This window comes from Dermacentor variabilis, chromosome 8, assembly GCF_050947875.1.
Source record: "Dermacentor variabilis isolate Ectoservices chromosome 8, ASM5094787v1, whole genome shotgun sequence".
Taxonomy (NCBI): Eukaryota; Metazoa; Arthropoda; class Arachnida; order Ixodida; family Ixodidae; genus Dermacentor; species Dermacentor variabilis.
In genome coordinates this window covers 52,488,921-52,504,711 of record NC_134575.1, presented here as the reverse complement: position 1 = coordinate 52,504,711, position 15,791 = coordinate 52,488,921, and the positions used below count along the sequence as shown (strand labels likewise).

At 48.7% G+C, this 15,791-nt stretch overlaps 1 protein-coding gene across 1 annotated transcript in view; it reads left to right on the top strand.

Annotated features, from left to right (window-relative positions):
* The window catches only part of LOC142591398 (neprilysin-1-like), a 30,689-nt gene that overhangs the window by 5,916 nt on the left and 8,982 nt on the right, over nucleotides 1-15,791 (top strand). The window contains exons 3-4 of the mRNA XM_075703725.1: nucleotides 2,682-2,821; nucleotides 9,842-10,115. Of these exons, the coding sequence (XP_075559840.1) occupies nucleotides 2,682-2,821; nucleotides 9,842-10,115 (414 nt within the window). The remainder of the gene's footprint in view (nucleotides 1-2,681; nucleotides 2,822-9,841; nucleotides 10,116-15,791) is intronic.

Below are 15,791 nucleotides of genomic sequence, written 5' to 3'. Positions count from 1 at the left end.
GGGAGCCGTAGGGTGCCGCCGTGGCAGGGTTCTACCGCTAGAATTTTTTAAGGGCTGTTGTAACAGCCGAGATGGAGGGAAATGAAGTGTTGCGACCTATACGGAGAGGTGACCCAGCCTCACCGCACCAGAGGCGATCTTTCATTGCCTTGAGCAACGTCCCCGATCGGTGCTTCTCCCTAAACCCTATGCGACGTTCCTGTCAGTACCGCGGCCCACCTCCCTTTGGGTTTTTTCTGCATCCTACTCCTAAATGTCTTTGTAGTTACCAGTGGTCACAACATTCTCGATTTAGTATAACAGCAGTGGTTGGCGGTAGAAGGATTAACATTAAGAGATCAAGCAAGGCAGTCATTGTTGCTAATAAATCTCACCTACGAATTCTAAATTTAGTCAGCCTCATCGCATACAAAGTTTCTAGCCCTGGATGTATATATCGAAACCACCCGGAGTAGCTTCTGAACTTTGTATCGGGTGGTGGAAGTACGTTTGGAATTGGTAGCTGAGACCCAATAGTAACGGTTACTTCCTCCTTTAGTCAGTAATGCTGCTAACCTTATTGTTATCAACTGCAGTTGAACAGGTGTAAGCGTCTCTGGCAGTAATACCAAGGTAGTGAATGCTGTGAAAACAAGGCAGTAACTACAGCAACCTTTCTTTTTTCAAGTGTACGACAACAAAGCGGCAAGGCAAGCGCAATTTGCCGCAATGGCACTATGGCGCGACTTGGAATTTATAACCCGAAACTATAGGCTACATCGGCGAAATGCAGCGCCTGCCCTGTTTAGCCGCTTAAACAACAGATGGCATCATGGCTTACATCACACTAATTCTACATTTCTTTTTATTTGGAATGACCCTATCAGACGGCCGAAATTCTATTTAATATGGACGAGACTGAGAGATTGGTGCTGCCGTCGTTACGACACTAGCAGCCCTGGCCACGTTGCCTCTGACCTTGAGTTCGAGTGAAAATTTGACCGAAATGACATTCCGAGTAGCATTGCGGATCATCCCTCTGAATAAAAGCTCAGGAAAATGATTTGGTCTATGACATTAGCCTAGGACAAGAATCAAGCACTGGTGAAAGAAGGAAGAAACACTGCTTACTTCCTTCACTCTGTCCTTGTTTATTGTTGACACTAAACGTAGCCATGAATCCGTTTCTACCAGTGCGGTCAGGTAGTAGCCGATTTTTCGGCCTCTACATTGCTCTTGCAATTGAACCTTCTTTCGATGCAACTTTACCTGGTGTATTAAAGGGGCAATAGAGATCAACCATAAAATCAAGTGAAGGCTTATAAGCTTCCCATTCATAAGGCCGTATTCTTCTTGCATAACTGTGTATTCGTTGATTCTATGGAAAGATGCTCCTTACTAGAGCAAAATATGAATGCGAAACTTCAATTCCTTGAATTTTTTTGCCGTAACCTCGACGCCGATAGAACGCTGGGACGTCACGGATGTCAACTTGCGTTTCTTTATTGGGGCCGCTTTGACACAGAAAGTTTCCTCAAAGCTCGCTTAAGTCTGTATGTGTCAGAACCCATGACAAATGCCAGATCAGTCAAACGATATAGTAACTCTACAGACCATTAGAAATTGCTGCGGACCGGGCTTCTTTCACGGCACCGATGGTGCCTTGAAGCTTGTCGAATTATTTCCCGCATGAGGGAGTCGCCAACAATGCTTAGTGACGACATGCCTTCTTTGCATACGCAATGTGTAAAGCAAGTGCGTGTTCCTTCAGAATCGCTAATTATATGCGCAATTGATTATTGTTGTTCCTCGATATCCGCTTTAATCTTTACAGGGAAACTGTTGCGTCACCTTGTGCAGTGCTTGCAGTCAACTGCGTTCCTTTTGTTTTAAAATTCGTAGTGCAGGGTAGTGAGTCCTCCGAAGAAATGCCTCGGCGCTGAACGCAGAGTACTATTTCCATAGCAATATAAACGAACGCTTGAGGCGAATACACGCCGCCGGCGCCGCCGCCGTCTTTGACGTGCTGTCCCGCTAACGACACATGCGCTGCTCGCGCGTGGGAGGTTCGTCGGCAGGTATCGAGAGACGCGGAGTTTGGCTGCACAAGCGACAAAGTGAAATGGCCGTACAGTCACCACGACAGGCTCGCCTTCCCCTGCTGGCATGACCGTTGTGCACATGTGCACTCTAAGGACACAAGCATTCAGGCACAGCTGCTGTGTGTATGCTTCGGTTTGAGCAGTCAACGTCAAGCCAACGTCATCTGATATTTTCGCGCGGTGCTGTATAAAACCGATCGCTTCCGCACGGTCTCATCTCGTACGCGATATAGGGGTGACTACTACAATACCCCTGACGGAGGTCAACCCGCCAGCGTTGTGAGAAGCCTGTTAGCTGCCGGGGAGATGTTCCTTCTGCATAGCAGGAGCTACTTCTTTGTTTGCTGCGTCGGGCCAACATGTCGCACCCGCTTATCGATACAACTCCGAGGAGTTCATGTGCAACGTTGATCCTTCCTATTCTGGTCAACGCTTCGCCCCTTGCGGCGTAACTGTCAAATTTTTTGGTAACGAAGAAAGGCTCTGCGCATTTAGAAAGTGTAGACCAATTTTCTCATCGCTTGTCGATAGCGAGCGAGTCAGCCAGCTAAGCCAATTTTTATACTGACACATCGCTCACTACCCGGTGGCTGTGTGCAGCTTCTCAACGAAACCATGGACTGGTCAGTGGGGCCCTGCCAAGACTTCTATCGCTTCGTGTGTGGCCGCTTCAAGAACAAGTCGTCGGTGCGTCACGATATTACCAGTCGCTTTGTCGACACAGTTGTCGAATTCGCCAGGTAGGCAACTGGTCCTATTGTTTTTATAGAGTTCACGCACATAGCTTTCGAACGACTATTAGTACAGTTTGGCAGTTGTAGTAATATGTTTTCAGGGGCGACTTTTCTTTATTTCTTTTTTTAAGCTTCAGCTTTCCTGGGCTCTTTCCCCCAGTTTAAGGTTGTCAGTTTCTGGCCTTATATATATATATATATAAACGAGAAGAAAGGGGGTTAACCGAGGGGCCCGATTTTTATTAGTCATATCATGAGAAGCCAACAAACACTGACACCAAGGACAACATAGGGGAATTACTTGTGCTTAATAAATGGAATGTAGAAACGATAAGGTAAATGAAATTGAAGTGGATGAAAAAACAACTTGCCGCAGGTGGGGACCGAACACAACCTTCGCATTTCGCGTGCGATGCTCTACCAATTGACCTACCGAGGCGCTGTTTTCCCATCCACATTCTTGGGTATTTATGTGTACTAGTAGGACCCCGGGAGTGTAGCAGTGTAGCGGTTCCCACCTGCGGCAAGTTGTTTTTTCATCCGCTTCAATTTTATTTACCTTATCGTTTTTACATTCCATTTATTAGGCAGAAGTAATTTCCCCTATGTTGTCCTTGGTGTCAGTGTTTCTTGGCCTCTCATGATATGACTATATATATATATATATATATATATATATATATATATATATATATATATATATATATATATATATATATATATATATATATATATATATATATATATAGTTGTCACTGAGGAAATCACGATGGCCCCGGTAGTAACATGAAACGGAATAAGACGCTCATTGAATTAGCACGGTATATTTCACTGTCGTTTCGGCTGGTGGACTAGCGGAAGCATCAGTGAAGTTTATTGTGCTAATTAAACGTACGTCTTATTCTTTTTCTTCATTTATGTATATATATATATATATATATATATATATATATATATATATATATATATATATATATATATATGGTTTATTCTGACGAAGGCCGTGCCACGACCGAAACGCTAAACCATTACAAATGCAATTTTCGTAAGTGTACTCCTTCGTTTCTTCAACCTGTATATATATATATATATATATATATATATATATATATGAACGAGTGTGTGTGCGCATGCATGCATCGGCGTGTGCGTGCGTGTGTGGCTTTCGAACCCAGGTTTCCCAGCACTGTAACCCGATGCTTCAGCAATTAGACCATGGGTGCTTGCCTACAAAGGACACTTGACGCGTGTAGCCGAGTTGCACGGCGACAACCTTCATTGTCAGCTTAAATAGCGTAAGTCAGCGCGTGTACCTTCTAGTTGACGATGAGGACAGATACGACATTTCACGTTTGTCGGAATATTCCCAGCGCGTCTCTCGTTTTACCGACCGCGCTGCCCTCGGATCGGGCGACTCTCTCCCCGGACACAGAGACGCTCCTCTCACACACAACGAAATCACTAAATTCTTCTACTTAGAGAGAAGGGTTTTCCCCCCGCCTCACTCCAAGTTAAGCACGCCGCAGGCGGTCACACTAAGACTTCTGCAAACGAACTCGTACCCAAATCCGGCGTCTCTTAATAGCATATATCCCGAGATTTATCCGAATTTTTCTTGCGTGGCCTGTGGTGAGGTAGCTACGTTGCCTCATATGCTCTGGGAGTGCGGGTCGCTGGGCCCGAAGTTCACCACGGAAGAGTGGGACGCGCTCCTGCGAAGTCCCGTCTTTGAGGATCAAATCCTGGCCGTCCAGCGCGCCCGCGATCGGGCCGGCAGACTAGATCTGTCAGTCCCGTCGTGGGATTAGCCGGGTGCGCGTTTTATCGTGCTTTGCTGCACCAAATAAAAGCTTATTCACTCACTCACTCACTCTCATTTTACTATGGCGCTGTGGCGGGATTCTACAAGGTCAAGCCAACGCCTCCCATTGATTCGGAGGCGTTGACGGTTGAGGAAGTTGTCTCTTGTAATTCAACAGGTTTTAACGCTGAATAACATTTCCGCTTGCTCTGAAAGATCCGCCATTGTCACTGACGGACACGTTCGTCACTGAAGTCTGCGTCACGTGTGTAGTCGTTATGCGCCGATTTGCCTCGTTGGTTCTATAATGCTTCGCCAACCCCGATCGCCAGAGTACGTGGGACTTGTATATTTTTTTTTCGCAGCCCGTCGTTTGCAGCAGCGGACGTACGCTGTTAAGACGATAGCCTTGAGCAGCTCAACCCACCGTGGTTGCTCAGTGGCTATGATGTTGGGCTGCTTAGCACGAGGTCGCGGGATCGAATCCCGGCTACGGCGGCCGGATTTCGATGAGGGCTCAATGCGAAAGCACCCGTGTACTTAGATTTAGGTGCACGTTAAAGAACCCCAGGTGTTCGAAATTTCCGGAGTCCTCCACTGCGGCGTGCCTAATAATCGGAAAGTGGTTTTGGCACGTTACACCCCATAATTTATCTTTTTGAGCGGCTCAAACCCGCGACCGTTTTGGAAAAACTCGTCAACCGATCTGCTGGTACAAAAACTATCATAATGCCTGCTCATGCCTGTCGTAATACAGATGCTACAAGAACTCTGCAAAATAAAGCGTAGAGTGCATACATTCCTTCGCATCACGCATACATCGTGCAGAGACGCGGCGTCTAGTCTAGTGGCAAAAAAAAAAATTGTGACCTTTTTAATGGCCCGTACCCTCGTAAGCAAGCGAAAAGTGCTACGGCTCGTACCCCCGTAAGGTTGAGTCTGCAAGCGCTCAGTGAAGTGAAGCGAACAGCGCATACATACATTAAGATCGCCCACACAACACAAAGAACAGCATGCGTTTCAATCCCTGCCGAGAGGATGCAGCGCAAAACCGACGAGAAACGTCGTTGGCGCTAGTCTGACCACGCTGTATGAGCTCGCGCAGCCGCAGCTGAGCTTAAAAAACGAGCCGAAGTAACTGAACTGCGAAAGATGCGAGGCGACGACGCGAGACGGAGCATCACCGAGTGCGCAGCGGGATTTCCCTCCGCGTGTTACAGGAGTATAACCTGCTGCTGTACTTTTAATCAGTTTAAGAACGTTGGTATTAACATTGACGTTACCACTTTTGATTTGACTTGACTGGACACGTTTGAAAACCCAACTCGGGATGTGCATTACCTCCGAAAATACCCGGTACAGAAAGGGTCAAGGACAAAAAATGAGCAAGCGAAAACTTGTCAAAGATACTAATGGCGAGACGAGCTGATGCAGTGCGGATTCTTTTTTCTTACTTTGGGGGGGGGGGGGGGGGCGGGGCAGGCCGGAATACGATGTCAGCTCATCTTTTGCTCCGCCATCCTTTCAGATGATGTGCTTTCCTTTGTGTTAGTTGTAAATAACACCTGCCGCAAGCAGGTGTCGGATAGTCAAATAGGGAGTACAGACTCACTTGTGTACAGTAAACTTCACCTTTGTGACAAATATACTTGCATGGCCTTGCTTAATATGAAACTCAGAATTGATCGCACCTGATGTTGGTAGCATACACTAACTGTACGCTATGTATAGTAAGATTTACCTTTCTCACCAGAACTTTTCTCGTGGTCTCACTTTTTATGACCATTAGGGTCATATGCACGGAAGAAAATTCTTTTTTGTAAGGTGATCTTCAAATTTTTCATCCTCCTTAAGCGTTAAAATAAGTCCAGCCATTTGTCCGACCTACTGAACCTACAGCACTTGTTCCAAGGAATCGGGTCTCATATATATCCCCTGTTCAATCGCTGTTTGCCTTGTAAAGGAGGCTGCGGGCTCTAGTCAAGTCGCTTGCCTCTAAAGCGACTTTTACTCGCAGTCTCCTCCATCACTGATGGCCACGGCGGCCGCATTTCGATGGGGGCGAAATGCGAAAACACCCCTGTGCTTAGATTTAGGTGCACGTTAAAGAACCCCAGGTGGTCAAAATTTCCGGAGTCCTCCACTACGGCGTGCCTCATAATCAGAAAGTGGTTTTAGCCCGTAAAACCCCAAATATTATTATTATCCATCACTGATGGTAATAAAGAAGTTATTATTATTATTATTATTATTATTATTATTATTATTATTATTATTATTATTATTATTATTATTATTATTATTATTATTATTATTATGAGCGAAGTAACACGCCCTGCTTTTATAGCTAACGCTCGTTATCATTGCGTTTTTTGTGCCGACCATGTGAGAGTTCATTGGTGACCGCCGACGCACAGCATAGTTTCCTGCTAAAATTACTAGAAGGAGCTATGGTGCTGGGGCCGTTCAGCTATCAGGGAAATGATGGATTATGCGGAAATTGCTAGCGTAAAGCTACACTAGGTGGGTAGGAGCCGAGATTCGCGTACTTCTGCGCCTATCATACTGCGCATGCGCTAGAGAGGCGTGACGTCACGAGAGCAGCCGCTACGTCGCCCTCGCCGCCGTCGACTGCGGCGCCTTCCAGAGGTGTGACGTCGAAGTGTCCGCAGACACGCCGGCGCCGTGTGTGCCCGCTGCTGCATTTACGATTGCGGCGCCGCGCCGCACTGCGCATGTGCGAGGAGGGCGCAGCATGCGTATAAATGCGCGCGAGAGACGGTTGATGCAGCGCGCTTGACATGGTAGTTAAGGAGAGTCAAGCCGCTGCCAGTCGGCACAATATACTGCAAAACCTAAATTCTTCAGACCCCGAGGTTGTCGCTTGGCAGTTGGCGGTCGAGCGTCGAAAGAATGAACGTGCCAAGGCAAATCGTGCGGTCGAGACACCGGAGCGACGCGAAGAACGCCTAGAGAAAAGACGTCGCCAAGAAGCTGAACGCCGTGCTATGGCCTCCCAAGAACAGCGGCAGGATCAAGAGAGCGTCACAGACGAGCCCAAGACTCGTCGGTGCACCGTACCTTTACGATATAGTACACATTTATCCTGGCATAGCTGAGCTAAGCCACTGCCATTTTTTTTCGTGGTTGTGGCTCCATACGTTCTTGTGGCTTTGCTTACTGCGTTTTGTGTATCTTACTTCACCTACGTCTGAAAGCGGCCCCAGCGCTCATCGTCTTGTTCTTTGTTGGCCGTCGCCACCGCAGTGACGTAGCAAGTGCAGCAGTCGGCCAGGCACTGCCGACGGCTGTTTTGATTACCACTGTCCTATCGCTGGTGGTGGAAAGTATACTTTGGGAGCGTCGCATACACCTGTGATACTAATGTAGAATATTGCGACATTTCCTTGTCGTTAGTCGGCTCCAAAGGATTTTTTTTAGAGCGCAGCTCTTTGGCGTCCGTTCCTGGGTTTCGCGTCGTCGTCGTCGTCGGCCTCGTAACCAGCTCCGCCCCCCTTTCATCCCCCCAGCGCTAGCAGCGACCGACTGATACCGCTGGATGCCGCTGACGCCGCTAGAGAGTCAAGATAACGTGACTGCATAGAACACCGTCGCCGCCATGCAGAAAGAGGAGGAAAGGGTCCCCCCCCCTGTTCTTGTGTGGCGGATAGGGTGCTCTTCAGTTGCCGACGCGCCGGTTATTCGTTGTCCCTGAAACCAACTCCGCAGCTGGGGTTGACTCACTATCGGCGTCAGCGGCATCAGTCAGTCGCTGCTATCTCTTCCCTCCTCCCTTTATCGTGTTGTCCGCTTGCTGCGCGCGCTTCTGCCCCCATCGTTTGCCGCTGGGTGTACACGCCGCCCCCCTCCCCCCTCTTCCTGCGAGTCTCCGGTTGTCAAAGCGCCGGCTCGAACTTAATTCCTTTCTTCGCTCCTCCTCCAATGCAACCCCTGTGCGGTGGCAATCAGAGAGCCAGATCGGTGGCGGCGGATCTGTATATGTGCACCGCCCGAGCCGAAATTTCCGCTGCCGTTCGCCCTGTGCGGTGGCAATCAGAGAGCCAGATCGGTGGCGGCTTGACATAAAGACAAACAGCAATTTCCTAACACTTATGCGGGAGAACATCCCGTTCCTCTCGCTCGTAACGCGTCCCACGGCTGTGACAACCTCGCGAGGCACTTGTATAGATCTCGTCTTTGAGAATCAAGCATTGGTGTACCAAGTCGAACATATATCAGTCTATTTCTCCGACCACAAAGCTTCCTTCATGACTGTCAAGAACTGTTAGTGGAGTCTTTGTTAAAGGAATACGTGTGAAAAATTAAAAAAAAATTCTGTGATAGCGCATACATGTGTTGCTCGATTTCTTTGCCTCAATCTATCGAAAAGGTGAAACAGCTTATTTGCTGCGCTCAAACTTGGCATTAGGAAGTAACGTAATCGTCGGTAATTTTTTTTTATTAGCTTTAGTTAGTCCTTCTCAAAGTCGCTTCTCTTTCATAGTTGTGGTTCCCTTTCTCTTTTCACTAAAACCCTGATGCGAATATTCATGGAGCAAGACTCTTACGCCTATTTTAAGGTCACTGCGTTTTACCGCTAACCTGCTGTGCATTCGGAATCGTAGCCAAAGGTGAATCGGCGATCGAGAGGCGATCGCCGCGCGGAACGGTAGCACACGGCAACGACGCGAACACCGCAACCACATCACCACAGACGGCAGAGACCTCTTTATTTGTAAATTAGCCGTGGATCTACACATGTATCACGGCACGCTCTAGAGAAACTTCTCGTGGTTTTTGGCATAGAAAATGCGTGAGACCTCTCGTCACGCGAGCAATACGATTAGACGCGATTCTTTCGATATCGCATCGGCGACAACCGTTGATGAAATTTCAGATCGAGGACACGCCTCTTGCGCCTTACGATAATTTGATAACACTTAGAATCCGATACAAGGAACGGTCACAGGCTAAAAGGAAGACTGTACGCGTCGCGTTATTTTTGTTTATTTCATTGCCACCTTGTGCAAAAACTTCAATTAGTGGTGTTAAATATAAACTCCGCAGCCTGTGCCTGTATTGGGATGTGATGATGAGGCACGCCGTAGTGGATTACACCGGGTTAATTTTCGACACCTGGAGCTTGTTAACGTAGGCGGAGATCCCAGTACAGGTACAGGTATCCATGCTGGTACTTACGGCACGCGTTCTCCTATCCCCGGCAGGCATGAGGACGTCCCTGCCCAGGGGCAGACGGTGGCGCAGAAGGCGGCGCGGTTCTTCAAGACGTGCTACGACATCGTGACGCAGGAAACGGACTACGTGCCGCGCATCCGCGGATACATGCGCGACGCCAACCTGCATTGGCCGACTCACCCCTTTTCACGTGACAGCGAGTCGGTCGACGTGTTTCGAAGCATGCTTGAACTCACCAACAAGTGGGGGTGGTCCTCGCTGCTCGAGTTTTACCCAGAGTACCTCAGCCAGTCCTCGTTCGAGGTGAGGAACTACATGGTGGTCTGCTTCAGATTAACTGTACCGCAGACGAGGACTAGAGCTTCTATCACATGCAGATAATGAGGGCGATAGTATCGACGTCGTTTGTTTCAATACTGCGAATAGATAAACGTGGGAGTAACGGTAAACGAATATGTTTACCGTTGCAGTTCGTTACGCCACTACATTTTATAAAATGCAACAACTAAAGCAGCCCAAGAAAGAAAAAAAGGCTTAGCCTATCTCACGCTTAAAGTAGCCGTTAAGGCAATTAGCAGTCAAGGAATGTAACTACACACTGTACTGCCAATGCCGAAATATGTATCGACCCGGGCTCTCCTCTCGCGATTCTTGAATGGATGGATGCTATGAGCTTTCCCTTCCACCACGAAGCTCTTGTTATTACATTGCCTAATGACCTACCTATGTTAAAAAAGAGAAAAAAACAGGATAAACTCTGCATCCAAACTTGTTGAACCCCTCTTTAGAACTTTGTTTTCGTGCGTCTCTGTTGTTAGTCGTTTCGCTACTTTTTTATCCACCAATCATTCAATCGCCTCTTTCTAATCTCTATTGCGGACATGTTCACTTCCTACCTGATCTCGTTGAGCCCAAGGGCTTCAATAGCCAGTGGTTCATGAATCGACCACTGGGCAGATATCTGCACATTCTAATAAAACATGTTCTATCGTTTTCCTAGCTTTGCCGAAGCAAGCACACGCTTCTTCTTTATGTCTCGTTGTATAAGGGCGTGTTCTAAGGCATCCTGACCTCGCTTCAAAAAGTAAAGAGCGTCCCTTTGAGTTACATTAATTGTTTGTTTACTCCTGATATGGTTTTTTTTTTCTTTTTACGTAGTTACTCATGGCAGGAAAAAAAACCTGCCCAGTGATTGCCACCCATAAGCCACCAATGAGATTGCCTCAGCCTGTGTCCCTTTGCGTTTGACGTTCTTTGTTGCCAAGTTGATGAGCATACCGACCGCATACTTGCTAGTAGGCTTTCTAGTGCTTTTCCTCCACTGCGAGTCAATGTGTTTCCTGTACAAATATCTGAACAATCTACCAGCCCATTTGCTTCCTTCCGCACGCCCCAGTCATTCTTCATAATCAATTTTACTGGGAGCTTCCCTTGCTTCAAAATTTGTCCAATCCATATCACCCTGCACAGCCTCATCTGTATTCTTCCCGTGAGCTTCCAATGCAAGGCATCCCACTGACCTTTGGTTGCCATCGAGTCCTGATTGTACCCCTCGTTTCAAGGTAACAATCGCATTTCCAAATGTATGTCGTGGAACCATTACACCTTTCAAACATAACCCCGTAGCACCTCGTACCCATTGTATCCCCATAGTGCCCTGTGGTTCACTACGGCCGCATTTCTCTTCCCCTTTACGGTTATTCCTTTTCCGTGTGCTTCCATATATCTATTGCCATCGTTTATCCATATACCAATGTATCTATATTATTTCACACGCGTTATTTCCTGGCCCTGTATTGACACTGTCTGTTCACTGTTTTAATTGAAAATTGTTACAGATTTGATGGGTTTATTTCCAAAATGATAGATGGTTAGCGTAGAGCAAGGCACAGGATGGTCATGCAAGGCCAACGCGAAGCGGCCAGCTCCTCGTGCGCAACTCTACTCTCTCTTCCAGTGGCTGTGTCGTGCAGCGTGAAAATATTAAAACACCTGATTCTTAACGCAAAATTTCAGACAGATTCTAGCCTTACTGTCGACAGATATTAGCCAGATGTTGCATGCTACTTGTGTCTTAGCTAGCGATGGAATGTCACCCGCATAAGCCAAACCTACTACTCCACCTGCCTCCTTGTGTGCGGGAATAAGTCCGACATTACTTCCTTCTAGCGCCCTTTCCATCCTCACCATGCACATCATGAACAGCAGTGGGGATAAAGGGCATCCCAGCCTCAGTTCATTGTTCATATCAACTTTCTCCCGACTCTTCAACCCTTCTTATACAACGCAAACTGTATTTTGTAGGTAAATCATTCTCAAAACCTGTATACAATCGTCGCCGAAGCCTTCCCCTTTCAGAATATTGTTACGGAAGGATGAGAGAAGAGAGAGGAAGAAGATCGGAGACGCTGGCTGCAGCGTGTTGTTGGTGGTCAGCCATCTTAACTATTCTGACTCATCCTGTATATATACTGTAAACATAGTTTTTACATGCTCGCAACTTCCCCGTAACATATTGGTGGAGAAGCCAGTACGTGCACCACGGCTGGAAACGGAGCTCCGCAGTGGACGTCGCATCACCGTCCGCACCATGAATGGCCGTGAGCACGCGGGATCAATGTCGCGGCCGCCTCCAACGCCACCGTTGCCAGCTACGTCACTGTCACCTTCGGTTGTCCTTGTGCAACCCAAGGATCCTGAGGCTTTCTGCGGGACAGATGGCGCCGACGTTGAAGGGTGGGTTGCCATGTATTAACGCGTGAGTGGAATCAACAGGTGGACCCTAGGCTTATGCTAGCTAACCTGATGCTCTAACTAAGAGGCACGACAGAGGTGTGGTAAAAAAACCACGAAGAGCAGCTAACCAGCTTGGACCAATGCAAAGAGAAATTGACAGTGTTGTTTGGCAAACCAGCTGGCCGTAAAATTGCCGCAAAGCAGGAACTGGCCTCCCGGGCCCAATCCCCCGCGCCGTCGTATGTCTCGTGCACCCAGGGCGTGCTGGCACTTTGTCGTAAAGCCAATCACTACATGACAGTAGCATTGATGAGCATTGCTGACAACGCGCTTAATCTGCTCACGTGCAAGAGCTGATCTACAGTTGACGCAATCATTAAAGAGCTGACACGTCTTGCAACCATTCGCCAGACTTCCCAATACTGCCGCGACGTCGACGTGTGAAGATCAACCCACACAGCAGCATGCGTCGCTATCAGAGGACGTGGTGCTAATCGTTAGACGGGAACTGGATGCGATGGCCCTCGCAGCTTTATGTTCGCGTACCCCTGATGCTACCACATTTTCTGTTCCCCTCGTACAATCCATAGTTTGCCATGAACCTGAAAACATTGGTTTACACTCAGCATGTGCTGTCGCCAATCCCACAGCTAACGAACGCCCTTCTACTGTTTTCGCTCCACCCCGACGCTTCTCGCCACGTTATCACAACCCGACTGAGTGGAGAACTGCGGACGACCAGCCGATATTTTTCACCTGTCGCCGCATTGGCCATGTCGCCCGATACTGTCGCAGCTCGTGGCCCCAACACCCAGCACGCCGACAAGCCTGAGCCATTTTGATGGAAATACCCGCAATGTTTCTCCGACCGCCGAGTCTAACAGCGCCGCCAACTCTACTCGGAACACGTGGTACAGCCGCTCAACATCGCCGTGCGGACACCACTCTCGTTAACCGCAAACACGTCGCCCATCTTCCGGTTCGCCGCAGCCACGTGGCCTTTCGTCCCATGTGGCTTAGGGCGCACCCTTTCGGGAAATCTAGGAAATGCAGCCCTCGGAATTAGTGCGGCATTGCCGACTATTGCAGCAAATCCTCTGTCTGTGCCCACAAGGAGCAGTGTAATTGAAGTCAAAATAGACGGTGTACCTGTCTACGCAGTCGTCGACACTGGAGCCTATAGGTGTCTGTGATGAGTGCTAGCCTACGTAGACGTTTAAAGGTGGTCATCACCCAAGGAACTGCCCAAGTATTTTGTGTGTCCGACGGCGGCCTACTGGTTGTTCTTGGAATGTTTACTGCGCGTTTAATTATAGCCGCACGCCCTACTTCTGTTCTGTTTGCTGTGATCGACAACTGCCCTCATGACGTTATCCTTGGATTGGACTTTTTATCCAATCATATTGCTCTCATCGACTGCTCGACCGGCGATCTTCAATTACAACTGCCTCAACTCGCCGATCCTCCGAGTACCGCCCCTTCGCGCTTGTGCTCGCTTCAAGGTGTGCGTCTGTCACCCGAGGCAGTTACTTACGTCGCTTGGACTACCCAGCCGCAGCTTCCTGACGGTTAATAAATGCTTCACCCCATTATCGACGTGCCTTTGAACCAGAACGTTGCTGTTCCGCATACGTTGGTCATGGATAGTGTTAATGACGTCGCTCTATCGCTTCTTAATTTCAGCCTGGGCCTTCAAGCGATTCCGGCCGGCATGTTCATGGCCAGCTTTTCTAGTAGTTGCGAATTTGACATTGAGTCTGGATGCCGAGAGTAGCTTGTTAGCGCCAATTGCAGTTGACAGCTATGGTTCCTTAAAGAATGACTTGGCGAAAATGATTGCACCTGGCCTCACTTCTGCACAGGCCACGGACATACGCCTCGGGCTTGAATCGTACAGTGACAGCTTTGATTTCGGTGACAGGCCATTACGCCAAACGTTCACCACCATGTAAACACTGGAGACACGAATCATATTCGTCGGCATCCCTATCGTGTATCGCATGCTGAACGTCCAGTCATCCAATTAGAACTGGACAAAATTCTTCGCAAACGAGTCATCGAGCCATCAGCCAACCCTTGGGCTTGGCCTGTCGTCCTTGTGAAAAAAAAGATGGTGCCTGGCGGTTTTGCGTCGATTATCGCCACTTCAACAAGATCACGCAAAAGACGTCTACCCACTACCACGCATCGATGACGCCTTGGACTGTTTGCATGGAGCTAAATCTCGTCGATCGATCTTCGATCCGGCCACTGGCATATTTCAGTTGATGAAATGGACCGCGAGAAGACGGCCTTCATCACGCCGGATCAGTTCAAAGTCATGTCCTATGGCCTATGCAATGCCCCTGCGACATTTTACCGTATGATGGACTCTCTTCTGCGGGGCTACAAATGGATCACCTGTCTTTGTTACCTTGAGGACCTTATTGTTTATCTCCCACGTTCGGCAGTCACTCTACCCGACTCGCTGGAATTCTTGCGGTCTTTCGAAATGCCGGCGTTCAACTGTACTCAACAATGTGCCAATTTCGGCGCCGTTAGATCACCGAGTTGGGACACCTCGTTGACGCATCCGCTGTCCAACCAGATCTGGAAAATGTTCGCGCCGTACGCAGTTTCCCTGTGCTACGTTCTGCTTCTCAAGAGAATGGTACCGAGTGCGTGATAGCTTACGCCAGCCGCCTGCTGTCACCTGCCGAGAGAAATTACTCCATCACCGAGCGGGAGCGCTTGGCTTTAGTTAGGGCTGTCACCAAGTTCCAGCCATATTTGTTCGGCCGCACGTTTTTGGTCGTCACAGACCACCACGCACTCTGCTGGCTGCCTTCCCTACCGACCCGACAAGACGGCTTGGGCGCTGGGCTTTGCGGCTCCAGGAATTTTCAATTTGTGTCATTGACAAGACTGGACGCCTCTGCAAGGACGCTGACTGCCCCTCGCATTGCCCCGTGGATCCACCCGTTCCTGTTGCGCATGATCCGGTGACCTGCGTGAAGCTTTGACTGACATGACCGACATGCGCGCTGAACAATTACGCGACGCATCCTTCAGTCCATCCTCACCGGAGTGCAATCTGGCAGCACCGATGGCACGTGCCGCATATTCGTGCTGCTTGTCGGCATCCTCTACCGCCTCAATGCCAGTGTTGACGGCCTTGAGTTGCGCCTTGTCCTTCCTCGTCATCTGCGATCCTTCGTTCTCGAACAACTTCACGATGCACCGACGGCGGGACACCTTGGAGCT